Source organism: Lepisosteus oculatus, chromosome 23, assembly GCF_040954835.1.
Source record: "Lepisosteus oculatus isolate fLepOcu1 chromosome 23, fLepOcu1.hap2, whole genome shotgun sequence".
Classification (NCBI taxonomy): domain Eukaryota; kingdom Metazoa; phylum Chordata; class Actinopteri; order Semionotiformes; family Lepisosteidae; genus Lepisosteus; species Lepisosteus oculatus.
Genome location: NC_090718.1, coordinates 14,104,096 through 14,116,494, shown reverse-complemented (window position 1 = coordinate 14,116,494; position 12,399 = coordinate 14,104,096). Strand labels below are relative to the sequence as shown.

At 43.9% G+C, this 12,399-nt stretch overlaps 1 protein-coding gene across 4 annotated transcripts in view; it reads right to left on the bottom strand.

The window, feature by feature from the left end:
• Window positions 1-4,919: 4,919 nt before the first annotated feature.
• Window positions 4,920-12,399, bottom strand: part of nrgnb (neurogranin (protein kinase C substrate, RC3) b) — a 48,041-nt gene continuing 40,561 nt past the window's right edge. For all 4 annotated transcript variants that reach the window (XM_015337460.2, XM_015337459.2, XM_015337458.2 and 1 more), the window contains exon 7: window positions 4,920-6,953. In XM_015337460.2, coding sequence (XP_015192946.1) covers window positions 6,898-6,953 — 56 coding nt within the window. In that variant the 3' untranslated portion in view covers window positions 4,920-6,897. The remainder of the gene's footprint in view (window positions 6,954-12,399) is intronic.

The window sequence follows — 12,399 nt, the reverse complement described above, 5'->3', positions numbered from 1 at the left end:
CTATGGCTTTACCACTCAGCCTTACTGGAAGAGTTGGAAGAACAAGAACTTCATTGCTAAGGGATCTTAGCTGACTTTGCTGAACAGACTCATCAGCTTCACAGGTGTTGTCACTCTTTAGAATAGGGTGACCTATAGATTACCTGAATTTGGGGCTCTCCAGGACCAGGACCAGGGCTGGGGACCCCTGTACTAACTGGACGGGGGCTCTCCAGGGCCAGGACTGTACTAACTGGACAGGGGACCAGGGTTGGAGACTTCTGTTTTAATGTGTTGCCCAGAGATAAAGCTGTAGAAGAATATTTCTTGTTGGACACATTTTTTAAAGAGAAATTTCTGAACAGAGTGGAAACAAGTCTTTCCAGTATGATTGCAAAAAATAAAATGTGACAGGAAATAATGCAGAAACAATTCTTTTCAAAAATGGCTCATTTGGAGACAGAAAAATGAAATACCAGAATGAGATATCAATCTGACAATAGCTTTAAGATTATACTTAAAAATAATCATAGTTTAAAAAGTTTTAGAATGCAATCCTAATAAATGATGCAAAGCAAAAGAACAATATCCTAATCATAACACTATATTCAATACACATCAACAGAACTATCATTATTTCCATTTTTTATCACTTAATCAATTTTATTCTCTATGGTTTTTAGGTGTGGGACTCTGATAGAGGAACATGGTTAAAATGCATCTGCATTCGGAGCAACATAAAGTAAAAATGTGGAAGAAACATAAATATCACGAATGAGATCATACACAATTTTGTTTCTCTGCCTTTTAAAATAAACACTTTAAACAACTACGAAAGGAAACTTCCAGCTACTGTGGTTGAGCTTATTGGTTGTGTGATTTTCTTTCCTCAATGCTCATCTATGAGCCACTTTTGCTCAAAACCATTTAATGACTTCATTCATTTTCATGCAAGATCGGCATTTTAAGAAAGCTGTCTCAGAAAGAAGTTCTTTAACCATTAAGCCCTGATGCTACAGTACATTAAATCTCCGGGATGTACAAATAGCCACATTTGTACCATGAAATTAACTAGAGGCAATCATGTTCACAGCAGACTGGTAGGCTGAAACGGCTCTCCTGAACCAACAGTTTATTAGAATCATGGTCATTTAGTGTCGTGCGTAGGCATCAGAATTCACAGTTCCGACTTTTGCTTTTCTGTTTTAGTGTCCATTTGTAAAGGGTTTGTGAGCGCCCAACAGGCATTTATTTTACAGCTTGATCGAAAGCCACAGGTGTGCCATCCTTTGCAGCTAATTGCTCCCCGGGCCAACTGGGGCCATCAAGTCATGCTGTGGCCCTCGTGGCCAGGTGTCAGCGCCTGGGGCCCTCAATTCCAGCTGTGGCCCTCAAGGCCAGCTGTCAGTGGCTGTGGCCCTCAAGTGTAGCTGTGGCCTTCAAGTCTAGCTGTCAACGGCTCTGGCCCTCAATTCCAGCTGTGGCCCTCAAGGCCAGCTGTCAGTGGCTGTGGCCCTCAAGTGTAGCTGTGGCCCTCAAGGCTATGGCCCTGAAGGTCTGGGCTGTCCAGCAGGCTCCGTGGAGCCGTGCGTGTGGGAGAAAGCTGCTTTGTGGAATCTGACCATCACCCCAGACCCTCACTCTGCTCTAAACTTGGAAGCCACTGTTCCCTGCAGACATGATTGATTTCAGGAGCTGCTTAGGAGCACAAGGCGCTGGCCCACACACTTCACCATGTGAGAACTTCACGTGAGGACGTTTGCCCTTTCCATCAATGCCCATCATCCCAATGGAAAACAAACACTTCTTTGCTACTTAGGAATCACTTAACATTTTCATTCACTTGGCCTGCCTGGCATGCCCTAACAGGGGAAATAAAATGAACAATTTAGACCACCTTTTAAAAAGGGGATTGAGCAAAACCAGTGCTGCCTGTTGATGGAGTTGTTGGGAATAAGGTGGTGGAAAACTCAGACACCAGAGAGAGAATCTAATGTCAGCCAATGCGTTAGAAAAGGCGGTCTGCATTGCAACAAGATAAAACTAGCTTGATCTTCAGACAACTGTAGTAGTAAAATGCTTTTACCAACTAAGCTTTTATCAACGCATGAAAATCATCGATTGAGCGTGTGAAATTTAATATGCCTCATTATTAGCTCACAGGGGGTAAAACACAGCATATTCTAATATTACCAGTCCATTCAGCTTAAAACACCCACATGAGTCACGGGGTCTGTTATCTCATTAACACTTTAAATTCTATATTTAATCTTTATAGTTTAAACTAAGACTATAATTTAAGATTAAAACATTGCATTCTTTTTCAGGAGTGTGGTAAAACCTTTCTAGAAAGTCCCTAATCAATAACAATGATTAAAATAATAATAGTATTTTTGTTTTTGATGGTGTTTATATATATAATATATAATGTTATTAGAGTGCAGTCACTGTATGAAAGTGCGATAATGCTGTGAATGCAATGTTAAACTTTGTTTATTGTATGTAGTATATAGATACAGGTATGTAGCTACATATGAATGCATGGTATGGTATTGGTATCTATTACATAAATTACAAATATAATTAGATTTCTCCATCAAAGTAGGTTTGTTGAGATGTATTTATAGTCATTCAGGGTTTTATCTTGCATTATTATGCTTCCAGATACAAAGGATAGAATGCCTCGGTTGCTTTGTACTTTAATGTCATATCAGTAGCAACAAAAACCTTCTTCCAGTTCTCAGCAAGACTGAAGGGGACGGATTAAAAAAAAATGTAATGTCTGAAGGATATTCTCACAAGAGCTAGGAAGATATAATGGCACATGAAGAAAACATCCTTACCTTATCCAAGGCATCAGAACGGTGCTTCAGTGGGAAGAGAGTGTGGATGCACATCGCAAAGGGCCATACACAGGTGGGCACAGAGCAAGGCCACCTCCCCAGTAGCCTATCTAGAGCCCCAATGAACCTATACCATTGCCAGCTGTTAGAACTCTGCTGTGGCCTGAGCATTCATTTCGACACCCTCCCTGACGTGCACTAGCGATCAGGCTCCAGTCTCCCTCTGCTGACCGCGAGGAAGACTGCGGCAGAAACGAGAGCAGAGCCGCCCGGAGACGAGCGGAGTGAAGACGACTAACCCACATTTTACCATGCGCTCCACTTCCCACTGCTCCATGCGGACCGCAGCAGTGTAATTAAGGCGGAGGCAGCCGCGTGGGGATATCAGACAGTGGCGAGGGAATACAGCTTGTGGGCAGGGATTGATTTTTTTTTTCTTTTTTGAGTGAAATGTGTTTAACGCTTCGATAATAAAGCCTAAAAGCGCACTGGAGTTTACAGAGCTTAAGATGAATTTTACCACGCCCTTAGTATGGTAGGATATATTATAGCACCATCCTTATATGCATTAAAGCAGGCAGGCTAAAAATATTTAGAAACTGACATGAATAATTTAGCAGGGGTAGAAGTGTGAGTCAGAGAACTCCAGGCTTTGACTGAATTGCGCTGTAAGCTTAAACTGTGTTCCAACAACTCTATTAGAACATTTGTGACATGATGATAGTCCTATAGATTGCTAATGAATGGCTGTTTTCAAGCCGTCAATTATCACTAGACTAAGCATATGACTCCATATTCACTAGGATATTTAGAGACAAGATAGTAGTTTGAGATGCTCATCTTCTCAAATTTTTCAAAATAACTAGAAATTCCTTGTCACTTTGCGCAATGGAAGAGTCACCTTTTCTGTCAGAAAGTACTCCTTTACACAATGGGACACAAGAAAAATCCTGCTCCTTAAAAAAACAAATAACCTCAACTGGGTACTGCCACAATAAAATGAGCTGTTTTATGCGACCCAGAAGTGCATTCAATTTCTTCAGGTGTCAATGGGACACCATATCTGAGCTCCTCAAGAAACAGGGTGAGCAGAATGAAACGTCTTCCAGAAACCTCTGTCAGCGCCTTCCAACTACAGTGGTGCACTGTCAGACTGTGGCAACCTGTAATCTGATGAACTGAGCTGCACATGACATGGCATCAGGTGTTAAAGCAGTGAAAGCTTGTTGGAGCCTTGGACACAGTTCCCATGCACTTTCTGCAAGATTAATTAGGTAAGCTCTGTGTCCAGGAAAAATAACAATAACAATCTGACTACACATTCGGTAGAAATAAATTACTCTCCAAACTCTTAACAGGGGAACATATATCTTTCCAATTAAGTGTGCTATTAGAAGATATGCCAGGTGCAGGGCACTAGTGCAACTTTCTCAAAAGTAATCATATGAAGTACGTAACTTCTTCAGATCCTTGTGGAGCTCAGTTAATTAATTAGGTGCTAGCCTCTCTTTTCAGTGAGACATGGAAATAATATAAAAAACGATGTGTTTGGTGATTATTCTATCTCTTGTTGCAACAGAACAGGTGTTGAATACAAATACTATAATTCTGTAGGTGTTTCACTGGAACCCTGACAACACTGGCAGCTTGTGTTACTACCATCTGCAGAGCTCATTAACGCGGAGCCATCCTCTCTTGGTTTCATGCTCTTCTGCAACACTTCACAGAAATGTGCGCTGCTTGATGATGTCTGTTGAAACAATGCAATGTAATGACTGAGGCAGATCTGAGTGTCATTATTAGACAGTGCTTATAAGGTACTGCCACAGACAAGCACTCCAGATATCATTCATGGAACAAAACATGCCTTTCTCTTGCTCATTCAACTGCTTTGCTCTGAAGGGCTGGCTGAGGCACAATAAATACCTAATTAACATGTTTACAACCAAGGTCCGGACTCTTGCTTCAACCCAATGAAAATCTGCCATCAAAAGTAATGGATCAAATTATGATTTAAACACAACTTTCCAGTTACCAAGTCCAGAGCCCTAATCACTGTTCCACAGTGCTGCCTAAGCGATCAAGAAATCGACAAAGTGTTTAAAATGTCAGGTTTAATTAGTACTCGATTCAAGTCTTTACAGATGTAACCTCTTTACAGGGGTTGCGACAGACAACTGTCTGCCTAGGTGGGGATTTTACATGCAGCATGCTAATGCACGCAGTCTATACCACGTAATACACTGGCATTCTCATCCACCTGCTGGAAAAGGAGAAGGAAACCAATTATTTGAACGTTCACATTCAAAGACAAAATCACTTACAAAATCCACTTTCCTGGTTCCCACATGCCTTAGTGAAAAACCTGATACACAACTTTTATTCCCTTGCCTGCGAGCATAAAACAAAACGCCAAAGCAAGTTCGTGCAGATGCAAAATAAAGCGATAATGAGACTCAATCAAAACAAGAACAAACAAACACATTAGAAAGAAGTCATGGGGCACATTCTCTACCGGACGGCATATGCTTATTCTTTACCTAAAACAGTCATTGTCTTTATAATGCCATTCACTTTTGCCAGGAATTTAACGATTTCCTGGGGGTGATGTACTTTATGGGATAATTGTGCCAATGCACGTACATTCTTCGGGTTAACGGTATGTCCTACACCAACAGGCTAAAAGAACTGAACCTTTCTCGCCTTGAACAGAAAGGACTATTAGGGCACCTGATGGAAAGTCTTCAAGATCCTTAAAGGCACAGACAAAGTCAAAACCAAAATATGAACCAGTGGACACAAGTGCAAACTATGCTGACGCGTCATTCACATATTCAAGACATCGTAGGGCAGGGAGAACAAAGGTGTGTGGAATGTAAAATCAAAGGACGTTATGTTAAAATTGCACAATGAGAAATGTCACAGATGAGAGGAAGCCAATTGGCCCACCTAACTCTTTTGGTTTTTAGTAGCTAATTGGTTTGAGGATCTCAGTTCTGCTTAAGGGGACCCCGGTCAGCTAACGGGGACCCGAGGCTGTACCTGCAGACCAGCTGTCTCTCGAAGGAAACCACAGTATCGGCTCGGAGAGCAGGGCTGGGAGGCTGGGCTGATGGGCCTCCTCTCAGCTGCTAGGTCCGCTGTGTGTCCCCTCTGGAATATCCCCCCCGTGCCCCAGGAAGTGCATATGGGAGGTGAATCGGGTGTGCACTGCACTGCTGGTAAGTGTGACCACTTCCTCTTTTCCTCAGGGTGTTGTCAGAACTGCTCACACTGGAAGGCTCAGTTTGACTGAGACTTGCTAGCTGAAGAGGAAGGGGACGACAGGAGGGAGACACAATAAATCAGGAATAAAAGAGCTGAAAAATGAGTATGATCCATTAAGCTCTATGGTTGCCTAGTGACTGATTGCTTGTCTGTGTTTTGAGGAGTTTAATAAAGGTTAATGCATCTCAAATATTTTATCTTTCCTACAGATGTAAGAAACTTGAATGTGAAAGACCCAGAGTGAACAAAGGATGACAGCCATTTGTGAGTTCAAGCAGTAGGGAGAGGAAATGCTTTGGGCGACGAAGCAGGAAGGCAAAGTCTACACTGTTTGTATACAGAAATGCATGCTCATTCCAGACCACGTTAAAGCAAAGCTTTGCAAAGCAAATTAGAGGGTGAATTCCATTTAAGAAGGGAAGTGGAAACAAAGCAAAACCTGAAAGGTTTTTGGAGGAGCGAATGAATAGAGTCTTGCAGACAGGGCACCCGGTTCCATCAATATCCACACAGGGTGCTCCACCATGACATCACAACAGGACTGCGCATGACGTGCAATGGAAACGAGAACTGCTGCCTTTTTTAAAGTTACAGACATTTACACTTGTTCAACAGGAAGCAGGAAAGTGGGGGGTGGGGGGGAGGTGGGAGGAAGAGTTCACCCATCGGATAAAATATTTCCAAATCTATGAAGTTCTAGCAGTAATTAAGTGTTGAAAGTTTCTCTCTACGAAAAAAGGAGTCTTGTCAGGGAAGGAGGCCCGCCGCGCTCGTCTCCAGCCGCCTGCTCCTCGGCGGTCTGCCGGCCTCACTGCTCCGGCGCGGAGGCGTCGTCTCCCTCTGCTGCTCCCGACTCCGCGGCACCTGCAGGACAGAGGGAAGAGGCGCCGGGGCTGAGGCGTGTCGAGTCTGCACCGGCACACCAGCAACCCGGCTGTAGAGGACAACATCCCCATTTCACTGCCACAGTCAAGACGGCAGCTCCCGAACAACAAACTGGAATATTTAGGAAAGAGGATCCTTCTTCCTAGAATGTCCTTTCAGTTGCAGGTGTGGTGTTGATTCCCGAACCTCCTCATACCCTTGATTGATGACTTATAAAAAGAAAAATGGGGCGGAGCAGTGGCCCCAAGGATCTGCACCTGTGGCTGGAAGGTTGCCGGTTCAAATACCGCGGCCGGCAGAGGAATCCTACTCCGTTGGGCCCCTGAGCAAGGCCCTTAACCCCAACTGCTCCAGGGGCGCTGTACAATGGCTGACCCTGCGCTCTGACCCCAAGCTTCTCTCCCTGTTTGTGTGACTGTACTGTATGTCTCAGGAAGTGAAAGCTGGGGTATGCAAAAAGACAAATTCCTAATGCAACAAATTGTATAGGGCTAATAAAGTGATCTTATTTTATATAATGTCAGCCAATGTTATAGCCATGATTCGGTTCAGTTTATTTGTCATATGCACAAGTGCAATGAAATGCTTATTTGCATGTATGCTCTGATACAGAGACATTATGGAATCACCAAAATATAAACACAGAACAGCAGGAACAACAAGTTAAATAACATACAACTTTAAAAAAAGCAGTCAGACAGCAGTTTGAGAAGAAAAAGCAACCCATCAGTGTCAGTCAGTGGTGGGGGTAGAGTTCAGTAATCTGACGGCCTGTGGGAAGAAACTGTCTCTGAATTTGGAAGTTTGTGCCTTTATGTTTCTGTAACACATACCAGAGGGAAGGGGAGAAAAAAGTGAGAAACCAGGATGACTGGTATCCTTAGAAGTACTTCCAGCCTTCCTGAGACAGCGAGTTGTAAAAATGTTCACAGTAGAGGGGAACTGTACTCCAGTGATGGACTGGGCTGACCTGATCACCCTCTGTAATGCCTTCCGGTCAGACAACGAGCTGCTGCCAAACCACACTGTAATACCACACATGACCACACTTTAAAAGCGCACCTGTAGTATGTAGTAAGGATAGATGAAGAGACCCCATTTGACCAGAATATAGATCTTGGTGATCAATCCTACTGTACATGCCGTCTTTCTTTTTGTTTAGTACACCTCCTTCTCCTTTGTCGGACTCCGTGGAGGCCAGGAGGCTGAATGAAGTTGAGGTTTCACTGACCCCTGACCCCCTGACCTCTGACCTCCCTGTCAGTCCAGACCTTTTTTTTACCCAGGGCACCTGTTCAGGTGGTAAGGATCAGAGGGCACTACTCGAGTTAAAAATGGGTTTTCTCACTCTGGGAGGCAAAGAAATTGATTACAAACTTCCTGCGGAGTCTCAAGGAAGAAGTGGCACCATAGTCAGCGCATCTACAGGGGAGCCTGTCGAAAGAAACTCATTTACACTTTTCTATATCATAGGTTTACATCTCTTCTGGCTTACAGAGCTGTCAATCAGAACAATCCGTAGAGCACTGCCAGACACCCGGGGGAGGATTCAATCCTGGCACAGTGTACCTGTTCTCACTCTGTCCAACGTGTCACACTGCACAGATGGCTTGATTTCACCTGCTCCTAGGTGTGGCTGAAATCAAAACTTTGACCCACTGGGCAAGCACAAACTGCAAGGCCCAACACCCGATGACGGGTCTCCATCAGTGAGACGGAGCAAACTCCAGCCAACAGATGGCCCCCATCAAGTACTGGGGTTGTAGTTTGCGAGCGTCAGAGCGGCCAGGCTTGGTGGAGTTGGTCAAAGTTTAAGGGCGTTCTTCTTGACAGCTGTTCAACTTTCCAGGCCAAATCCCGAATAATCAGAAGCTTGAATGGAGTCTGCTTCTCGCTGTAATAGCCCGCAGCACCACACAAACCCTGTAAAACTCGTGCCAACTCACCCAACCCTATTTAGATCAAACCCAGGACCTTTCCAGCTTAAACACGAGCGTGCTTCGGCCTTCATAATAACAGCGGCGTTCTGACCCTGTTGCCTGATCTTGTCAGATCTCAGAAGCTAGGCAAGACCAGAAGTGGGAGATCTCTGAGGAGTCCCAGGTTGCCGCAGTAAGTGGTGCGGACCAGTACGTGGCGATCCTCCCTCTGGACTGGAATTTCCAAGCCAGTGCCCCAGGATGGTGATCTGGGACACTGCGCTGTAGAAGGTGCTGGCCTTCTAATTAGATGTTAAACTGAGGACTTGATTACTTGGTCATCAAAAATCCTACAGCATGGGGGTATCAGTCCCAGTGTCCTGGCTAAATGCCACTTGGAGCTGATAGTATTGGGCCTGGTCATTTCCCCCCCTTCATTCAAATCAGTTTCTCACTCTTCTTCCTGATCTGCTGTGTTATAGGGCCACCGGCACAGAGTCACGACAGCTGACTGCGGGAAAAACGTCAGTCTGCCACATTTCAGTTTGCCACACTTTAAAGTTTTTTTACATTTTAATAACTTTTTAAACTGTTTTAAACAAACTAAAAAAAAACTACTGCTGCACTGCAACAGCAAGTGGGAAGCTGCAGTGTTGTGTGAGTGTGTCGGACAGTGTCAGTGATGAGTATACCTGGTTGGACCGCTGCCATCCTATAGATCCTAGGTTGTGGCAGTCATAAGCCTGCGTTTTCAGCTCCAGCTCCAGTAATGGGATTTCCATTCTGCAGGCAGTGAGCTCCAGTGGGGTATTTTATTCTTCTTCAGATTCAGACTCGAGAACAGTGAAATCAGTTTTTCGATTTGCCTTTCGGAGTTTCCTCTTCCTTTATGCGACCACCCAGTTCAGCGAATACAGGTGGCTTTTCTAGGGCGAAGCTTTCCAACGAATTTTACAGACTCTGCGAGCCACAGCCTTGGCTCTGCTTTTGAAAGCTCTGCTCCCCGGCAGAGAACAAAGGCCTGAAATGACGCGGCGCAGGAGAAACCGCTGTGAGCTGTGCTGTGCAGAGGGAGGGCGACGGAGCGCAGAGGTCTGGGGGGATCTCCGTGGTTTTGTAAGTGTCTCCTGCAGCGGGTCAGTCCCACGACTGGAGAGCTGAGGACCTTGCTGCTGAGGATGCCTGGATACAGCAGCTGCCTCTGTTAGTCCAATGGTATCAATAAGAGGGCACATCTCACAGTACATACAGTGTACTGCCAGGTGTGCCAGATGTGCAGTAACTTTACCACAGTGTGCAAATATCACATTACTGCACTTTCACCGAATCTGAACTGAACTCTGCCTGAGTCTTCATGTTAAGCATGTGACAGTACAATATTTCAGGTGAAAAACAGATATATTTCTTTAAATGTCCACAGGTAAAGTAGCTTGTAATTTTGTATCTGTCTAACATTTTAACAGTTCTCAGTTTCTCATTCGTGTCTTTAGGATACAAGATAACACAGAAATAAAAACTACATGAACTTGTATTAAGCTTTTAAATCCACTTAAATGGAAATCAAGAACTCCCTGTGGACTCTGATGACTGTGTTGTGTTATAACTTTGTATTTCCAGTGGCTGGGTTCTCGTAAATACTGTAGAGATTTGTTACTTTATTATTTGTTACTTTCGCGTCTATACCTATTTACTTTTATTCTTAATCTAATTTGGAATTTTGCTTAAAATGGTTTTGATGAAAACAGAAATTGAAACTGTTTTGCTTGGCAGACAAACATGAAAGGGAGGTCCCTTTGGGGCTATAAAACATTTTTTTTCGGATAAACTACAGTATTATCAATGTTATTTAACATCAAAATGGCTGATTCTAGCAGCCTGAGTCTGGAGTAAGAAATGCTAGCCTACAAAACATGTTGGAAAACAGTACGCAATTCCATTTTTAGGAAACATTTTTAAGGAAAACTATAATATCCCACATGCTGAAGAACACAAATGTGTATGGCAGGTAAAACAAGAGAGAAATGTGTTTTTTAAAATTTGTTTGCAGGTTGTAACCCCTTAAAGAGAGAACCGAACCAATCTGCGAACTAGCGCACTGTACAAGTACTCTCGAGTGCACTCAATCTCTCCAGAACTGTCATTCTGAGCTGTGTGCCTGTTTAAAACAAGAATGTGTGGCTAAAAATAGATTTTTAATGAAAAAGTAACCGGTAAAGGAAAATGAGGAACAAAATACACAACTTCATTATATTTTTTTCTGGTGGCACCCTAACCTTCTGCAGATTATGCCTGCTTTCATTCTGAATTCATCTTCTCCACAGGGGCAGATGGGGAGGGAGTAAGGAAGAGGGGGGTGGAATTGCTACAGTAGCATTGCAATAGAGGAAAAAAGCAATCGTTTCGTGCTTGGGAAAAGGGGGCAGCTCCTGACAGACAGGCTCACTGTGGACGCCTGTGTCTCAGTGATAGAGCACACGAGTTCCACCTTCCTGGGGAGGACGCACTGATGCACCTGGAGCTAAAAATAAGTCACCAACACCGGGGGACGCTTAGCAACCGGCAACTAGGTTGGTGTTGCTAAGGAAAGGCCTAAATTGGGAAATCGGTTGCCTGGCCTACCCTCAGGGTGGGACCGCAGAGGCTTTCAGACCGTCCAACCAGAGAAGGAGAGGGCAAACTGGGATAGGCGCTGTACTTTTGCCAGGATACAAAATAAAAAAGGACATTGTCCTCCAAACTGCCCCACTTACGTGTGTAGGTCACAATATGAGCTTAAAAGAACACACAGAACAGCAGTATGGTTAAGATATAAGCTGTGCTGACTTTTCTCTGCTGATGCCGGGCTAGATTTATGAATATGTTTTGTGCTGAATACAGAGAGGACATGTGAACTCCACACAGAAAGATGTCCAGGCCAGGGTCGAACCAAGAAATCCAACCGCATGGGAAGAAGTAGAGGTGAATTACATTTTATGTAAAAAATGTGAAGAAATAGCAGAATACACAATGTTTTGGCCTTGAATCCTCCTTCACCCTGTTACAGAGATTTAAAAAAACTGATCACTTTTAAAGATTAAAAACCAATCAAAAGTATCATTTTTGCGGTGAAGAGAGTTAATTTTAAACAGCAGTCAACTTTTTTTTTTTACACTGAATATCCTCTCCTGTGCTTTCCTTTCCATTGCAGTGCAAAATACCTGCCGATTTCATTATTGTCTAGCAACTGGTAATTAGCATGGCGTTGCTATGAAAAACAGGTAAATTAGTTCCGGAGGCTGTGACTAGGTTAGTCGCCAGCAATTGATCTCTTGGGGGAGCTGAGCTTTAAAGTTCCGGCTCTGAAATATCACAGCACCACTTGGCCCTGTCTCACAGGAGGCAAACTGAGATGCTCAATACGCAGCACTGAACTGGTCCAGTCACTGGGGTACAAGCACGCTGAGGCCTACAGGCACTGAGCAATGCTCTCTTGTTTTCAAAGCAGTTTTCTTTTGCTCTCTGTGCAC